The sequence below is a fragment of the Mycteria americana genome, chromosome 18, assembly GCF_035582795.1.
Source record: "Mycteria americana isolate JAX WOST 10 ecotype Jacksonville Zoo and Gardens chromosome 18, USCA_MyAme_1.0, whole genome shotgun sequence".
In the NCBI taxonomy this organism is placed as follows: Eukaryota; Metazoa; Chordata; class Aves; order Ciconiiformes; family Ciconiidae; genus Mycteria; species Mycteria americana.
This window is the reverse complement of record NC_134382.1, coordinates 7267362-7286957: the sequence shown is the minus strand read 5'-3', so window position 1 is coordinate 7286957 and position 19596 is coordinate 7267362. Positions and strand designations below refer to the sequence as shown.

The following is a 19596-nucleotide window of genomic DNA, read 5'->3' as shown; positions in this document are numbered from 1 at the left end:
AGCCAATCGATAGGGCAATTAGATTTTATCAGTACACGCCTCTCGGCCACCTACTTCTGCTGTCGTTGCAAAAGCCTCAGTTACCCCTGCCAGCTCCGGGTCTCCAGATCTCTTACTGAGAAGCACCGGCTGGAGCAGATTTTTGCTTTTTTGGTATTCTTTATTTCCTTTAAAGGTCCAGTATCAGGGGACACTTCAAACGTGAGTTAAGCTGTCAGCTATTCTTATCTAGACGTCTTGCTTCAGTACACACACCAGCAGGGAGGAACACCACCCTCACCCCACCTCCAAATCTCTCATATGCTGAATCTCTAGAAGTAGGCTATAATCCACATCTATTCCATACTGTCACAGTGGAACAACAACATCGAGGTCTAGCAGAGAAGTTAGGGAGGACAAGACAGGAAACTGAGCTCTGTTGTTCAGTCATCATTTGCTTTGTGATCTTGGGCAAATTTGCCTTTCTGTGCCTTGGTTGACTCATGCCCCTCTACAATGTACTCAAAAACTAGTGGAAAGCATTATGCATCTTGTCCAACATTTCTGATGAAACTTTACTTGCTGGCAACATAACTACCTCCCTTTCCCCTTTATCACTGTAGACTAGCAATAACAGTCCTTCCATTTTTTATGATAAGTGTATTTTCAAAGCACTGTAGCTCTCGGATTTACTAACCCCGATTTCTGTAGATGCTAAACTTACCAACACGTCACGATCACTACACTGGTCTTAATCACACCTAAGTGATGCAACAGATAGCATAGCCATTTCTTTTTGATGACTCCAGACTCTTCCTAGCTCTTTGGGCCTCACAAGATCAAAAATACAGTGACTTCTTTTGTCCCTGCTATCCCAAGCTCTAAGACTGCACCTTCTCCAGGCTTATTGTTCCAAATGGCTAGCGTTCACCACTGTGGGTTATTACACCCACCAACGCGGGTTATTAAATCCTTGTCTAGTCAGGGCCAAACCCTATCTGAGTCTTTCAGGACCCAGTAATTTTCTAAGTCTTTCAGCTTCTGCTGTCCCAAACTAAGCTCTTCAGTCTCTCTGTTCCCAAATATAACCATCACCATTGACATAAAGTGACCTGTTTTCAGTTAAAAATTATCCATAAGCCTTCCAAAGATATTAATATCAGTGCTGCTCTTCCAACCAAAGACCTTATATGTTCCAGCAATACATCAGTCTCTTCACCCCCTTTTGACCTGACCATCAGCCCAGATCTAGCCTGAACCTTGACTCTAGTCTCACCTATCTCCCAGAACTCATAAAAGCCCCAGAACTAACTACATGCCATTATTTTCCATTAGTTTCAGCCCCTTTCTGCATTTCAAAGACCATTAAAGATCCAGTAATACTTCTAATTTTCCAGTCCATGCTGTTTGAAACTATAGCACTGCCTCTAATCCTGGTTTTAACTATAAATCAAGGAACTCTCTTACAGAATTAATCATAAACCAACCAACCCTGCCAACTTCAACCCTCTTCTTAAGCCCATGGGCCCTGCAATAAGCAAATCTCTTCTATTCGTGCTATCCTTGTTCTCAGCCCTCTACTTAGCCTCAGCCATAGCCAAGAAGCCACATACACTTCTGTATCCTCTTTTAGCAGTATGCACTCACCCCCCTCATCCTGCACACGTAGAATTTGCAGTTTGAGCTGCAGAGCAGCCTCCGGAGTGTTCAGCCTCTACTGGCTGGGGCTGTACGCCTAACTTCAAACCATAAATGCTAAACCAGCAACAGAAAACATTTTAGCAGCAGATTCCAACTTACTTTGAGAGCACTGCAGCTTATACTTATGAGCAATGCAGGAGTTTTTAAACATATCGGCATTCACATCATTTAATCAGCATTGTCCATCTCCAAATGCCTTTTTGAGGGCGAGATTCTCATAACCCAAATACACAGTATTGTTCTCAAAGGCCTATAATGCAAACAGCAGACAACTGGGGGCACATTTCTTTTTCCCTTATTGTTGTAACTAAGCGGCTTAAACAACAGCCAGTCTTTTAGACTAACCCAACACTAACTCTCTTAAAATTATATATGTAGCACTTAGTTATACCATTCTCCCCTTCCACCCCTGCCAGTAAAAACAAACAGAACCCAGACATAAACCCAAGAATCAGCATCAGCTACAAATCCCAGCACATTTTGTTTCTGTTCCCTTGACTTCCATGTCCGGGAGGTGGTGACATAGGTACCAGTTCAGCACATGCTCTGAGTCAGAGCTGGCAGGTTCTGCGTAGACTTTGGCAAATGAGTCTTCCCTTAATTGAACAAGCACGTAGAGTGAGCCGGCTCCAGACAGTGGGGAAAAATCAGAGTTAAACTGTCCCTGTGGAGATGTGACAATGCCCTCTCTCCCTTTAGATACCTAATCTCCCCACCATCCCCCCACCTACTCTTTTGCTGGTCAACTCTTGTTAGATGCACCAAATCTATCATGTCCTGAAAAGCTCTGTCACTTGCTTGGTGGCCTCTTGTGTGAATGAGCACTCTTCTTTTTCATTGCTCAGACTTTCATTGAAGTCAGAGCCAAGCACTGCTGTCCTCACTGCTACAACATGCGTGCAGTGCCTATGTTTTATGTTTCTTACTGTTTCTTATGGTTAAGCTAACCAGAGAACCTCAAAACATAAATTCTAACAAGTAAGAATTAGGACTTCCACATCTAATCTTTTCTACTGCTTAACACTGATAGTACTCTTTGCATTTCTGCAAATGAAAAGTACTCTTTGCATTTCTGGGATGCTATGGATCTCAAAGAATTTCAGCAACGCTGATCAAGCCCAGCAGTTTCTCTGTAAAGCAAACAATATAAAAAACATTTTAACATACGGGGTCAGCTGAGACATATAGACTCAAGCAAGGTCATACAGAAAAAAGTATCTCTCTGTCCAGTTTGGCTTTTAGAGCTGTATAGGAAAGGGGACTGTGGAGACTGGTTAATGAAGAGAGTATGGAGATTCAGCTGTGAAAGCAAAGACTGGGAGCTGCCCACGGCTGCTTTACAGACATAGCACAAATCCCCCAGTTCAGCACAACACATATATGGGACTGAATACTTTACTGCAAAAGTAGTCACACCAGTACAAATTTCACTTCAGGCAGGAGGAACCCTTCTGGAAAGGGGTCAAGCCTCATGCAAAAGGCAAACCAGGTACCTGTCATGTTACTGAATATCCTCCAAAGACATTCCCACAGTGTATTAGATGCGGTGTTCCCTTCAGATCCGGGGTTAAGTTACACAGTCAATAGAATGACTTACAGGAAAATATGAACAAAACCACAAACATACAGATTTTCAGGAAAGGCCTACATTAAGATACACAGAGAGATCCAATTCTGGTTTGGAAGGACAGGGATCACTCAATATAAAAACTAACATAAGTCCCAGTTTTCCCTCAACTTTTATTTATAATCAAAAGCAAATCGTAGATTCTGCAAACAACAAGCAGATCTCTAGTTTATTACCAGTGCCTCACTTGTTGACTGATGCATGTCTACCACCAAAGCATCCTTGCCCATAGCTCCCTTACTGACATCCAGAGAGGCACGGTGCAGGATCCAAGAGGAGCATTTCTGGTTTCACCATGTTAAGTTGAAACCAGGTGAACTTCCCAAAAAAGCCAGGTAGCACTACAAAACCAAACAATCCTGCTCACAAAGGAGTTGGCAGGCACAGAGGCAGCACGGGGAACCTCTGATTAATGAAATTACAAATCAAACCATGCTCTCTGCAAGGCCTTTCTGCTTCACTTGACACTAACCCTGGGGACATTTCACTTCATTGCTGGCGCAAGCTCCTTTGCCAGTAGTTTAACACAGACCACTAGATTTGAGAATAACACAGGGCTGAAATCTCAAAAGGACTTTAACTTCACCATGAAATCCTTTTCATGCTAATCTTTAGCCAGAATATTAAAAGCTTTCATATAGCTCACTCCAAAGTGTAACACAAACAGCCACAGAAAAAACAGCTGCTGAAAAAATGAACAAATGAGGGAGTGAAAGAGAGAGGAGGGAAGTCAACAAACCCAAACCAGCAGGACCTGCTCCAGCTGCTTACCTGCTGCTCCTAAGCCAACGTCGATGCTGTTTCTCTTGAATTCACAGCGGCTCTGGGTCTCTGGCATAACGAGTTGACGGCTCTGATGCAGGTTGGAGATGATAGTGGAAAGGTCGTTATCACGGCTGCAACAGAGCAGAAAAGCACCAAGTTAAGGAAATCCTATTTGCCACCACATAATTGATTTTTGTGTGTATGAGCGTATGTGTGTGCGCACGCAAGATTCTTTTGTTTGCCCCTGACATAGCTGTATTTCAAGAAAGGTTCTCCCCCTCCTACATCAGGTTCCTAGGTAACCTCCTCTAGTTTTGGGGAGCGGAGACTAAGTGCAAAGCACTTCCCAAACAGAACTCTCATTTCCCATAAAGGACTCCGCAGCTGCCAGAGCTCCTGATTTCAGTTTTGCCAGATATAACTTGCGTGGGCCAGAACTTACATCTCAGATGGAAAAACTGAAAGTGTAGGAATTGGCAGATCTATTCCAGAATTAATAGGAAACTTGAACTGAAATAACTGATAGTTTTCTATCAGTTGCCACCCTTCTATTCTTAAAAAAAGTAAGTTTTTCCATTCCATCACTGTTGGAACACAAGACTACTTTATTTACTTGAATAATAGTTTTTCTTTTTAGAGAGAAACCCACCATGAACCCAGACATCAGCATTACTCAGAGCTGAGGGTACAGATTTATTTATAAAACTCATTTTCAACTTTTCACTCTAACAGATCCTGAAACAATGCTCTCTTCCTTCTGGGACAAGAGAATGCATTAGAGCAGTTCAGCATTATTTTGCCTGTTATCCTTGCATCAGATTGCCATTAAGTAGGCTAGTTTAGTCTTTTTTCCTTCTATGGAGAGGGAGAACACAAACACAAAAAAGACATTCACTGTAGCAGATACTGCAGTTCAGCTGGCAAATGCTTTTGCTTGCAAACCACCGTCCACTTGCAAAATATTTCTGAATAAATGATATACAAACACTGAAGAGGAAGAACAAGCTAAAACGTATACATGATACTAAATGGAACGTCTCCCTTTTGTTTGTTTGCACTATATGTTAAATCACCCATCCTTCTAGCACAAGGCGCTTGCCCCAAGCTAACTGTGGCTATTTTTCTTCCTCTCCTCGTTCTAAATGGAAGATGACAGCCAGAAGAACCGGAGACACTTACAAAAAATTATACATATTAGAAATATTGCCCTCCCTCCCACATCCACAGCTCCCTCCCAACCTCTACTCACATGACAAGTGCACCCACTCTGTGCTGCTGTGACACACAGCACATGACCACCAACTCACTGGTGCAGAGGAGAGTGTCCTCACCTGGGACCAGCAGGACAACACGGAGGGTGCATTATCTGCAGAATTACCTAGCAATGATCTTCCTTTAAATATCCCCCTCTTATCCCCCCTTACCTCCTCCCCACCTGCTGCACCCCCACCTAGAGGCTATCAGCACTAGCAACAGGAGCAGATCTGCTCAAATGCTCCAGAGAGCCCATCCCTAGTGCAGAAGCAGGGGCTAATCTGTCGTCTAGCTCTCTGCTAATCAGATAAGTTTATGACAGAAAGTCTTTAGACAGAGGTACTTTCAGCGGGCGTCTGGCTCCAGATTTTCACAAGATGTAGCAGACAAAAACAGACTCTCATTTCAGCAGCCGCTGTCATGTTCCCTGCTGCTCCCCCCGCGCGCTCCCCCCACCCCCAATCTCAGCAATGAGATAGGATGCTCGGATCTCAAAGCCTTTGAGCACCCATTGCATCTTCCTCCGCTAAACCAGTTCAGATTCCTCCTTATGCAAGCAGAAGGCTAATTACTTAAGCAAGCCCACAGGTGAGTGGGAAGCCCATTTCTCCTGTGCCAAGCAGTTTTGGGTCTTATCCTCTTTTAGCTGCCACCTTTAAGATGCATTATGCAAATATTTTGGTGTCTTAAGTCATTTATGGGATTAATGTGAAGTGATTATCAGTTCTTTTTAATCATGCCAATCAATAACTGGATGTCAGGGACAGAGGACAAATGCAGATAAACGCTGCCATCAGCACAATGCTCAGGAAAGGGCGGAGGAGATGAGCCAGAAGTGCAGAGGAGAAAGGCAGGGAGTAGGAAGAGAAAAATGGGATAATTACATCTTTGCATTTGCAGAGTGTCTTGCATCCCAATTCAGCCCAAAGCACCTCTGATATGTAAACACTTTAAGGGAGCTACAAGAAGGAATTGTTTTATCCACCACTAAAATGCAACTAACCTCTCTTTCTGGAAAAGAGCATAGCAACTCCTTAGCATGACTTAATTCTCCAAAACGCAAAGAGTGCAGACCACTGCAATATATCCACTGTAAACTAAAACCAGGAGATCGACGTGGAAGGAAACACTACCACACCAGAAGGGATATTTTTCTTCCCCAATGATCTTGTGTTTTTAGGAGATCTTCCATGGCCTCAAAATTAAAATCATTATGGTATGCAAAGGTGTGTTAGCAAGTCATAACTCCACACATGAGCAGATACCACAGGGCTGATAGGTACACTCTACAGGCTTTGAATTCAACTCAGTCTACCCACGCAATTAGGCAGGATCCCAGGAAAGCATGACTTTGCTGGAATATCTTTGCAGAAAGCAAATCTAACACCAAGGTAACATTGAGAGGAAAGGGGAGAAAGACTAGAGATAAGGCAAACAGGCTGAGACAGCTTTTAACACATCAAACTGTCCCCAGGAGTTGTTCCTTTTGCCTTAGTACATGGGAGGTTTGAAGCAGAGACTGCCTTTTTGTTCTGGGCTTGTTCTACACCTGGCACAATGGGAAGTAGCTTATGGCTGGGTCTCAGTCTTAGGATGAGAAAAGAGAGTGAATGGTAACCAGAGCTGCTTATGAACAATTGAGATGATACCTTTCTGTGTAGGTGAGAAACTAAGCATTTTTTTAAAATACTGTAGGCCAAGCTGACCCCAGCAAATACAGCTCACACAGCTTCAACCAGGCTCCAGTGATTGTGTGGGCTCTCTAATAAGGGACATACTGGTGTAAGGCTCTACTTAGACCACAGAGGACTTTCTACCACCATGTTGGATCAACAGACTGAAACACCAGCTTTGGTTCTGCAGCTGACAACTCTGCCACCTCCACCTTACCCGTGACTGCATAAGATAGTAAACAAACATCATTTTTACAAGAGATCCTCCTGAACCTCCACAGAGCAAAGTCCAACTAACTGCTCTCATCCCAATGCCATTTAATAAAGCTAGTGAAAGTTTAACTTTTAATTGAGTCTCAGTTCTTCAGGTATCCCACCAGTTACTCAATGCCTTAGCCAGGAAGAAGGGCTCTGCCCAGCTGCCAGCAATTTTCAGGAATTACCCTGCTTTTGCACACTCCCACCTCAGACTGCAGCACTGCACCTGCACTTCCAACCCTGAAATCACATTGTCCGCTGCTGGTTGGCCCAGCAGGAGAACAAAAGACATAGCACTACCACAGGCTTTGGGAGATCTGCTTGGTCCGTGCACCAAAAGTTGCAAAACATGAGTTTTAACTGCAGCCTGGCCGAACCCCTTCACAACTCAGTCCTGCCCAGGCCTACCCCCCGGCCCTGAGGGGAACACCTCAGCCAAATCACAATCACTGACACCAGCCCTACAGCACAAGGCAGGCAAACATCTACCTCAGCCCTGCCTGCTCCATTTGCCATACAAATCCTAGAAACAGCCGAGCACGTTTCTCCACAGAAAACAGCCATCCGAAAAACTCAACCAACCACTTACCTTCTTCTGAAGGCAAACTGCGCGCTGCACAACGTGCTCCCCTCGGCAGAGCGGCCCAGTCACCCAGCGAGCACCTGCGCGGGGCAGGCCCGGGGCTGCCAGGCGGCCGATGCTGGCCCTCCACCCCGTGTTTCAATTCCCTTTGACTAAATAGTCCCTGATTCCTCAGTCCCACTCCTCATGTTTCACTCCTAACTCTCAGCTCCGGACATTTGTGCCCACATCCTGTAAAAGAGGCCCGGCCCAGCTCCTACCAGAGCCCGTCTCGCAGACGCGGCAAGGAGGCTGGCTCTCGCTGCGCAGAGCTGAGCAGTGCAAAGCGCGGCCTGAACAAGTGGCACAGCACAGAAACGAGACCCTCTCCCTCAGCCCAGGTTACAGGGTATTCTCTGTCTGTTCAACTTGCTCACGCTTACAGGATGGTGTTTTCAAAAGACAGCGAGTCTCTTGGGGAAAAGGCTATTTGTTCCTCTGGGTTTACACACCACCTAACTTGCTCACAGTAATCCTGTCATATACAGAGCAGGCAACAAATGCATGGGCTCAGGGCTCCAGCAGGCAGAGCCAATGCAGGATTAAAGATCCTTCCCTCGGAGGGAACGCAACAGGCAAAAGAATATCCAGCTTGCAGGACCTCAGGTCAAGACGCAGAACACGCACTTTGGGGATACCAACACACCCGTAGTAACACCTCAAACTTGGCTGCCTGGTCTGGCACAGTGACTAATGCAACTGAAGGCAGGACCTAGGCTCACTGGAAGGGAACCTGAAACGGGTGTGACAGGAGCCCCTCTGAAGCCCTCCTCAGCAAGAGCACAACTCCTGCATGACCTCAGTGGGAAGGAGCCTGCGTTAAGGGGATTGGAGAGGGCTGGTCCTTCCCATGTAGAGGATTCCCCCATCTGTGTGCTGAAGCCAGTAATTCCACCCAGGTGCTCACTTGCAGCCCCAGCAGGGCAGAGTCACACTCTGCTTTTCCTTTGTCTCGTCTCTGAGCCGCTGCTGGGTGCCTGTTAATGCAGGCGCTCCCCCATACATGCGCTGACACATGCACACACAATCAGATTAAAGGTCTGATCCCTTCCAATAGCATACTATTATATTTTAAAAACCGGATTAGAGAAGGGGGCTTGAGCAAGATACAGATCTCCTGAAAGGTCAAGGAGGAGACAAATAGCCTTCTGTAGGGCTGCAGGTTGCCATGGCAACATTCAGTTTGCATGGGGTTTGGTAATTAATGGTTTGGGGACCTGCACTAATACAGGTATGTTTCCAAGCAGCAGAGGAACATGTTCTGAGGCATGACTGTCTGGGCACTTCCATCTCGTAGCAGCAAGTTTTGCTCTCGCGGTAAAACGAAGGGTAGAAAACGGAGTACTTACTGTCAGGGATTCCAGAAGGCACGTGGCTGGTTGGCCACATCCAGATTTGCTTTCAACTGGGAAGTGACTCAGTGTTACTGACAGTCTCATAAGACCTTTCTTCTGGTATCTGGCTCAGGATGATCGAAGCTCTGATCACACGACATGTTTTTCAGGTATTTCTGCTATTTTGGTGGGCAGAGTTTTACAAAAGAACTTGCAGCACTACAAGATTCGTGAGTCTGAACTTCAAATCCAATACACATTTAACCTCAATCCAGAACGCTAAAATTCACCCTCTCCTACATCTGAACAGTGAATCTAAACATGTCTAATAAAGATAAACTTCTGTTGTTGCTTTCAGTTACAGCTGATGTGCTGTTGCTCACTCTCGATTTGAATCCATCGTCCTGTTTTTGCGACATCATACTTAGCAGCTGTGGAGAGGAGTAAAATGTTAAAAAAAGATGAGGATCCCATGTGGCAAAGAAGTGTGTGATGATGGCTGATGAAGGAGTGAGATCCCATCTTCACAAGACATCCCTCCTACTAAGAAATAAGGGAAAGGCAGCAGCTACCTAGCAGCACTGTAGACTTCCCTCAAGGCCAACTGTGTAGCTTTGAGAACAGCTGCAAGTGGCACAGACCTTGTCATGAACCTGGCCTCATAAGGAAGACGCTTCAACAAGGAGTAAAGCTGGCAGTGGTGATGTGTAAGTTCCTGTTTATTGTTGTGCTCCACGTAGCACCGGAGAAGTAACCATCCCACCAAACATGCCATGTATCTATCCTGCCTTTGCCTTGCCCATTTATCCACTGAAAAGAATGTCCTAGGCTTTTGCAAGCTGCTTTCCATCCAACAGGATTCCCGTTCTGCCACTAGGCTCTGTCTTGCTGCCAAAAGCAACAGTCGGAGAAGTGGCTGGATATTATTATGGCTTGGGCAATTTTCAAATCCTAATGAAGAGAGGGCACAGGAGCAACAGATCCATTTACCAGGAATGCTGGAAAGCTGTGATAAGGGTTTTGTCTAAGCCACAGGCAACTGAGCAGCTCGCCAGTGTACCACAACTCAGGCCACACATGCTGCAAGCAGCGACCACAAAACTTTAAAGGCCAAGTCCAAATGGCTCCTTTAACTGGATGTAGTATGAAATGAAAGCTGCTCTCTAACAAAATGGCCACCTGACCTTGGAGGGCGTTTCTGAAAACACTGTACACTTGACCTCTTACACTGGCGACAAAAGAAACCTGCAGGGGAGCACAGCATAGGAGGTATACGCCGCAGGTTCCATGCTAGGTCTGGGAAACAACAAAAAAAGTCTTTCTCATCCTAAAACCTCATACCCGAACCCAATGAACATTGGACTCTGGGAGCATAGTCAGGACAACATGGATTAACTGTGCAGCTCAGATACAGATCAGAGCTGATAGTCTAAAATTCCCTGTCACATCCCAATGCTCTGATATAAGGAGCCCGCTCTGCAAAGCAGCAATGAGATGTACTAATAACTAATGACTGCAAAAATTACCACTGGAGGAAAAAAAAAACATTGCTAATGTTCTCTACGAATGCTTTGATTGCTGCACTGTCTATGTTTAATGGAACTCGCTGGTCCTCTGTCTCCCCCAAAGCTGGTTGTTCTGATGAGACTTTCTGTAATGGCAGTATAATGGTCCACCAGTGGTCATTCGATAGCTGCACTGCTTACAGGAAAAGGCACTCAAAGGGAGAGACAGCCACATCAACAACTGGTGGAAACGTCACCCAGACAGGAGGTGTCTGTTTGGGACAAGACGCCACAGTAATCCATTGACTCATCTGTGGAGTCCGCAGAGAAGCACCTGCAGGACAACAGCTAAACCAGCAGTACTATCATTTCTGGCACACATTGCGTGAGCAACATCATCTAGTCTAGCTAATGAGCCACAACCTGTGCTCAAGGAAGGAGAAGTCTATCATAGGGACTGCCACTGAACTGTCAGATTTGCTAAGTGTGGCCATCCCTTGGGATGTATAAATGAATTAGGAGCAAGCCCTTTCAGGGAGGCTGTGGTAACCAGACATGCAGCAATCCTGTGTGACTGACTACTGGGAACAATAATCGTTTTTTGAGTAACATCTGCACTGTAAGCCTCCGACTGGCAATGTTTGAAGCCAGCAGCTATTGCTCCAAGACCCCTTCTGGTCCTGTCTTGTCCCCTGGGCCTCCCCCCCCGACCAGCATTTGGACCCTCACTCTAGTCACCTCTCCTCAATCTCAAATGGCCCCAGCAAACTAGTCCCTTACCTCTGCTGAAAGCTATCTTCCCAGCCTGGTTCTGGAGCCAGCCCCGCCAGCACATTCAGCATGGAGTGACTTGCAGAGGCGACTAGGCAAATGGGGCAGACACCTCGGTCTCTTGGCCCCTTTGGCTCTTGGCCCCTGGAGTGAGGGTAAGCAGAGAGGTGCTGACAAATGCCTGGGCTGCCCTGCCCTCGTAGGGCACCCGCGTGGAGATGTACCACCCTTGAGACCCTCGGGAGGTGGCAGCTTCCAGTGACTGTTAACCCAAGCAGGACTCAGACTGGGAGCGATGCCTTTTAAATGTGTTTCATTTACAGACATTAGCAGCAACTGCATCTTTAACAAAGAGAAGGATGAGGAGACTAATGGATGGAGACAATTAACCAAAATATAAATCAGTGTCAGAGTCTCTGCATCTAGCAGAGGCAGCCAGGCGCCCGCAGGGTCTGGTGATTCTCGCAACACGCTGCTCAAAGTGACTGCAAAGAGTGATTGCAAAGAGGGGGAGGGAGAGGGGAAGGAGAAAATTTGGTCAAAATTTAAATAATTTTCAATAATGCCTGCCTCCCTGTTTGCTGCAGCCCTCTCCAAAATAAGGAGGCAATAGTAACAGCAACCTCACTACAAATGTCATGCCCCATCCTCCTCACAGGGTGAGCCAGAATGAGCCCTGTGTGCTTCTTCGAGATGGTCCGTCCTGCTGGCAGACAGGGTTTGCTCTGCCCGTGCTCTGAGCTGCAAGATCACATGCAGTAACCTTTCAGTGCTTGGTATCAGGCACAAAAAGTGCAGGTCACTCTGCAGAGGAGGTATTTCACCTGCGGCGCAGCACCACTTGGCAGTGCCCAAAAAAGGCTGCTCCAGTGGTTAGGATATTCAGCACAAGTTTGAAACTCAAGCTGTCATTTTTCTGCTCCAATTTCCTGCCCAGACTTTGCTGGCATGTCAGTTAACCGCTTTGTGCTGCTGTTCTCCGTACACATGGTGATGCACAGGGGCACTGTGCGAGTGGGAGGCATTAGACACCAAGAGGCAACCTGGTACTTCAGCAATAGGACTTCCAGATATATCCGAGATAAAAAAAGAGGGAGTGATATTCTCAGTAGACACAAAATTGCATAAATCCAGAAACTGCAAGATAGTTAGCTGAGGAAATGGTGAATGAATCTAGCACTGGACCAGACTGGGTAAGTCTCTTCCTAATACTTAATCAAATCAAAGGCAAACTGTAAAAACCCAGTCAAAAATGTATGACTGTCTTTGAAGGGATGCCAAGTAGGAGATTGATGCCAGGTTTGGAAGAGAAGAGAGACTCAGAAAAGTAGTATGGGAGGAAATAAAACTGAAAAATATTTCTTTTTAAATATGTTTCACCGGCTCTCCATCCCCTTAACGATCACACAGTAAGTGCAAGGATTATATTAAATTTTACTGATCAATACAGTTGCCATAAAGCTGTCCCGACCCTCTGCCCCTCCCTACAATAAAGAAAAAAAAATCCAATATGCAAAAGGAGGAATGTCAGGGCTTGCAGGGGGAAAGACGCACGGACATTGATTCAGCCAGGGAAAGTGGAGATCAGCGCAGGTGTGTGCCCATGCATCCTCCACACAAACCCTCCTGTGTCACTCTGAGGAACACACATGGGGTTTCGTTTCCTTCCCCATTCTCAGCCTGACCGGATGCAAGTCTGGTTGAAGAGCAGATTTCAGTGGTACCCCTGGCCCAGGTAACAGATTCACAGACTCTGTTTACTCTGCAGTGACTTCTTTCTATATACCATATGCACCCCTTCTAGCCAGGCCACGTCCCTTGCCTGGCCCGGTCGATACGCCAGGAATGATAGACAGTTTGCAGCTCCAGGGAGATGACAATATTGCCAGAACCTGCAGAAACGCCAGTGATTTCTCCTTCTCTGTCGACCTCCTCTCCCCTCTCCTCACCATCTCCCCAAAAGACAAGTTTCTGGTGTAAGGATCAGACCCGTGTCACAGCCAGACCGTTGTCAGAGTCATTTAGCAATAAGCAGACAGTGTGAGTGTGTCGCTCAGGGCTACCCAAACTGGAGCATACGCCCAGGGACAGGACAAGCATGTAAATCAGTCAGTGACTGTGTGAAGGGAATAATGAGCTTTTTATGGAAGCCATTAAAAGGAAAACCCAGATTGGTCTATAAATACTGTTGCATCATTATAGCTCTGAGAAACAGCCTTATGTAACAGCACAACTATGTAATGTCAGGACTGGTGTAAAATAACAACTCAAAGGCTCTCGTATTTTTTAGTTAGCATTTTTTTAAGCCCAAAACAAAACTAATAACCAATTTCCAAAGAAACACATGCACTCCAGCCCAGCCCTTGAAAAAATCCACCTTCTGTCTCCCTGCTATGCGCAGGTAAATCTGGGGCTTGTTAAAAGGACCTAGGAAGACAGACATGACCTGGGGATTGCTGGCCATTGTGCTGCCGCAAGAGAAATACCTGACCGCAGCTCCCACATAAAATGCCACCAATATCACTCCTTTTCCCTTAACCTGCAATGTCCAGCCTCTGTGGGCCATTTAATCACAGATTCATTGATTTTAAGCCCCAGAAGGGACTGTTATATCTACCTCGTCTGACCTCCTGCACAGAACCTGTCAGAAAATCACCCTATCGTACTCCCAGTTAATAGTGGAAGCTCAGAGTGAAAAAAATGTGTGACCTGTGTCTCTGCCCACCAGGAAGCAAACAGAGACCCTCCATCTCAAAACCCCGACCACACTGAATCGAGTGCTGTGGGAGTAAAATAATCTACTTATTCCCAAGAGCTGATGAATCCTCTCAGCTTCTTCCTTACTAGTATGTAAACCATCCTACCCAGATGAAAAAAAGCACATTTCACAAGATGACCGCTCTGACTGCCTGGCCAAATCACTGCAGGATTAACCAGCTTCCAGTCCGGCAGAGCTGAGAGTCATCTTGGGATAAGAAATTCTGCAAAATAACTTTCTCCTCAGCATGTCTCGGTTTGCCCTGGCATGGCCTTTGAGTGCCAGAGGTCCTTGAGCAGACAGGCAAGGTCACTGTCTCTGACAATCCCAGGCAGTAAAACTAGGGTCACTGAGTCAGCAGAAACAGGGAAGGGATGTGGATCAGGGAAAGCTCGCAGCTCAGACTGATCAAGGGCTCTTCCCCTCCTCCCTCACTCCTGCTTATCACCTTGCACACAGCTCAAAACATCCAGCAACATCTCCCTAATCGCACAGCGCACAGCCAATACCTTTCCTCTCAGGTCGACGGTGGACAGAACAGCCAGAGCAGGATAAGACCTAAAGCTGGGCACAGGAGGATTTGGGTCAAGGATTTGAAGGCTCTGATCAGGTGACTAATAAAGAAGTGGATGGGGCCGGGGGGGGGGGCGGTGCAAGGGGGAGCAGCAGAGTTTGTTTCACTGTTAAACAATAGGCGGCATGACCCGCTGACAGGCTGTGTCACTTCTCCATCAGAGATAGGCAGATAAGCCCCAGGCAAAGAAGCTGGATGCAAGCGAGCATATGGATGTGCAGCTCTGAGGAGCAGAGGGGCTGCCTCCTTCCTCCAGACCTCTCTGTGCCTTACTGCCTCTCCCCATCCCACTCCTCACACTCCAGGACCTCTCTGGCATAAGCTGGAGGTGCCTCTGACCTGCCACTTCATGAATTGCAACGCGGCAGACTTCTGGGAGGCAAGGTACCTCGTGATGCACTTTCTGGCTCCCTCTCCTTATTTCCTGAGTTCATCTCTAACTTCTCTATTTGCTGCAAAAACCTAGACCGCACATCTACCTGGCGACTGACACCTGCAGCCAGCACCGTGTTCAACAGCACTTTCACGCGCTCAGCCAAGTGCAAACTGGCCCTGTCCTTCAGGAATCCAGCTTGGGCCTGCTGAAGCTAATGGAAAGACTCCCACCTACCTCCACTGCCACAGGAGTGAGCTGTACCCCGTGAGAATTTTGCGCTCTAGACAGAAGACAGAAGCATGATTTCCAGCAGGCAAAGCTCAGGGCACAGTTGCCTCTCATTCCCTGGCCTTCTTGGTTATATTTTTATTGCTCAGTCTTTCGGTTGCCTTTTAAAACTTCATCATTGATAAAAAAACCCCTCTCAGTCACTCTCTGTCCTTCTTAGACATCAGTCTTGATAGACCTTGGCAGACAACAATTTACCAGCACCCCACTTCTGCCTCTCAGGTATCTCCACCTTCTGATGAGATGTCACCCGTCAGACACAGACAAAAAAGGAAAGAAAGGGGAAAGGTGAGGGAAGGGAAAAGAGGAAAGAGGGAGGGGTAAAGAAGTTTTACCAACTGGAGGGAGCCGAGAGGTCTGAAAATCCCAACCCCAGTCATGGGCAATACAGCCCTAATTCTCCCTGCAGACTTATCTTGAAAAAAAAAATCATCCTGCAATGTCCCAAGCAAAATGGTCATAAAATTTCATTAATGCTCATGACAGTTCATAAAAATGATCCGTAGAGCTGGCAACTCCAAAATTAGGTGGAAATAAGTATAAAGATGTTTTTATTGTAACCCTGCTTTGTCATTCGGCTCTCTGCAAGCCCGTAAATAAAAATAAGATGGAACTACACCACATTCATGCTGGACTAGAGATGGGGAAGAGATAAAGCATTGAGATGAAGTGCAAACCCAGTCCGTCATTACTGGCACCTTATTCTGATAGTCAGTTTTGACATGTGCCCATCCGCTAAGGTGCCACAAAAGCATTTGGCAAGGAGCATGCACATGCTAGACATTTTAGCCTCAGATTTCCCCTCCTGTCCGCAGTAATGCAGATAGGGCTTTTGAGTTTGAAAAACTATCAGACAGGCCTAACACATCTTGAATCCTGCATTTCCACCACAGTTGTAATCTCGGAGACAAAAAGCTTACTGTGCAGCAGGATAAAGGAGCACGGTGACTTCTGAGAAAAGGAGAAGGGCACAAAGCATTAGAAATAATGAGAGCCTGAATCCAAACAAGGCAGGGAAAACCTTCAACACAGTCAGTCGCTTTACTACTCCTCCATCACCAGCAGGATGCACCGGCCCTCCGGATGAGACACCTCACCCAGACTTGTAAAAAGCACAGGGATTACAAAAGCATGGTGTAAGCACTGTGCAAGACTATCACTGGCAAGGTGCAGCACCTGGGAAGCACCATCCCCGTATGATGCTTGCATTGCTGTTCATAGCAGTCTCCTGCTCTTTCTGCCAGTCTTACTGGCTTACAGCTCCCAGCTCTCTTCTGAGGCAGGAAACCTGAAGGTCTTGTGCTATTTTCCTCTCATAAGGACATGGAACCCAGTCCCCAAGTTGGCAAGAAGCCTGCAGGTTAGCTACAAGCCTCTTTTCTCCCACCTGCCATTTTTTCTTAGTGCAGATGTGCATCCAAGTACACACATGACTAGTACCTTGAAAACATCTTTGACTTCTACCTTCTATGCACACACTTGTGGGGCACCAACCCAACACAAATACACCAGAGTTCAGAAGGATTTTCCGCAATGGTCCATCTTCATTGGCTCATCTGCCACAACCACTGCAAGTGTCTGTACATTTTTCCTCTGAACATCCATCAAGTCCATGCTATTGATCACCCCCTCCCTGAGCACAGGCTACAGCTCACCTTGGCCACTAATAAAAAAAGTTTCACTAAGAGAATAAGGAAGGCAACCATGGCAAGCAGAAGTGCAGTTGGAGGGCGGGGTGTCACATACTTGTGACAACCCCTTATTGTGAGTCAAGTGCAATATGTGCATGTGCATGAATACCTAAAATTGTCCCCATTCTGCTCTTCCCCTGCCTCCTCACTACACAGACCTTGTGAGTCAACCTCCAATACTCCCTGCTTCGTGAACTCCTGCAGCTCACATTGGATCCCTCCCTCATCCTAGAGCTTCAGTGGCTCTTCGTTTTCCTTTCTATCATTTCCCAGGGGCTTAGTGCGTTCCCATGTAAATTTATAAACCCTTCTTTCAGTTCCCCAGTTTGTCATTAACACCAACCTAATCATCCCTGCTTACCCCAAATTTCCTCAAGTTCCTAGGTCTCCCATGCTGGATCTCCAAACTCATCCCTTTACAGATACTTCTGAAACTGTGTTACTTGTCAGAATCCAAATCACACCCAGCCTCACCCTCTAAGCTAAGCAGCTGCTCCTGCTGCATGAGGGTAGGAAGACTCTGCAGAGGGACCTGGGCAGGCTGGATCGATGGGCTGGGGCCAATTGTACGAGGTTCAAAAAGGCTCAGTGCCAGGTCCTGCACTTGGGTCACAACAACCCCATGCAACGCTACAGGCTCGGGGAAGAGTGGCTGGAAAGGACCCCGGCAGAGAAGAACCTGGGGGTGTTGGTTGACAGCCGGTGAATATGAGCCAGCAGTGTGCCCAGGTGGCCAAGAAGGCCAATGGCATCCTGGCTTGTATCAGAAATAGCGTGGCCAGCAGGACTAGGGCAGTGACCGTGCCCCTGTACTCGGCACTGGTGAGGCCGCACCTCGAATGCTGTGTTCAGTGTTGGGCCCCTCACTCCCAGAGAGACATTGAGGGGCTGGAGCGTGTCCAGAGAAGGGCAACGGAGCTGGGGAAGGGTCTGGAGCACAAGGCTGATGGGGAGCGGCTGAGGGACCTGGGGTTGTTCAGCCTGGAGAAGAGGAGGCTGAGGGGAGACCTCATCGCTCTCTACAACTGCCTGAAAGGAGGCTGTAGAGAGGTGGGGTCGGTCTCTTCTCCCAGGTCACAAGTGATAGGGCGAGAGGAAATGGCCTCAAGTTGCACCAGGGGAGGTTTAGACTGGATATTAGGAAATTTTTCTTCACTGAGAGGGTTATCAAGCATTGGAACAGGCTGCCCAGGGAAGGGGTTGAGTCGCCATCCCTGGAGGTATTTAAAGGACGGTTGGATGAGGTGCTCAGGGACATGGTGTAGTGGTGGGCTTGGTAGTGTTAGGTTTACAGTTGGACTTGATGATCTTAAAGGTCTTTTCCAACCTAAACAATTCTATGATTCTATGATTCTATGCATGCAAGTGCAGGGAAGGGCCAAATGATTCCTCTTCCTGCAGCACCAGGCAGCCTGGAGGTCCTGATTTTTCTCCTGACAGGTTTTTGGGCATGTCTGATTTGCACCAAAATCAATGGGCTTGTCCTGCTGACATGTAGAGCATTCCCTGAAAGTTTTGGACTTGTCCAGATGCTGCATTCCAATGTTCCTCAGTAACAGACAAATAGAAATGGTTTGCTCAGCCAATAAAAAGAATGTGTCGCTGACACACAGCTGGTGTGCCTGATGGATATAAGGTCTCTTTAAATATCCCAAATTCTCCTCATTTTCTCAATTCATTAAGCCGCCTGCTTTGAACTGATGAAATATTAAAATACTCAGATGAGCGATTTTAAATGGGTGATAGGGTGTAAGTGTAGACAATGAACAGTGGGAACTGGTGATCTGCAGGAATCACTCACATACCCAATGTACTAAGGACAAGACAGACTTCTATTTGAATCCTTTCAATTTCACAGTAGGGTGTGAAGAGGGAGGTCAGAAAACCTCCTATTCTGGAAACATGCCCTTGAAGTTTTGATCCAACACACAATCAAAAGCAGAAGGATATGATTCTCTTTTTGATTGCTGTAAGCAGCTGAAATATATCAAGAATGCTCCCCAAAAGCTGCAGCCAAGCTTCCGTATATCTCAACAATATACCAAGGGCTTAAGATGCCTTCACATGCTTGGTGTATCCAGAATCCTTTCAGTTGCCCTACAAAAGGTCCGTTATACCCCTCCTCCCACGACAGATACACTAAAGAGATGACAACATACTGCAGATAAATATGAAGAGCATTACTCTTGATTAAACATTCCCTCTTGCCTTGTAGGTATCCAACAGCCTTTCTCACCTACCTTATTTGAAATATAATTGTATTCTTCTAGCTTTAAAAGGAAAGCTAAAACTAGTTTATCAGCTACCTATTCACCTTTAGCATTTCTCTGAATCCCTGCTAGTACATAAATGGTCTCCTTTCCCTAACCCATCCCTATAGGCAAATGAAGCTTCCTGGGAATTAATATAAGAGCAAAAAG

The 19596-nt window shown here is 46.6% G+C and overlaps 1 protein-coding gene across 18 annotated transcripts in view; it reads right to left on the bottom strand.

The window, feature by feature from the left end:
- Positions 1-19596, bottom strand: part of SAMD11 (sterile alpha motif domain containing 11) — a 194295-nt gene that overhangs the window by 52690 nt on the left and 122009 nt on the right. For all 18 annotated transcript variants that reach the window (XM_075520744.1, XM_075520746.1, XM_075520743.1 and 15 more), the window contains one exon: positions 4079-4203. In XM_075520744.1, coding sequence (XP_075376859.1) covers positions 4079-4203 — 125 coding nt within the window. The remainder of the gene's footprint in view (positions 1-4078; positions 4204-19596) is intronic.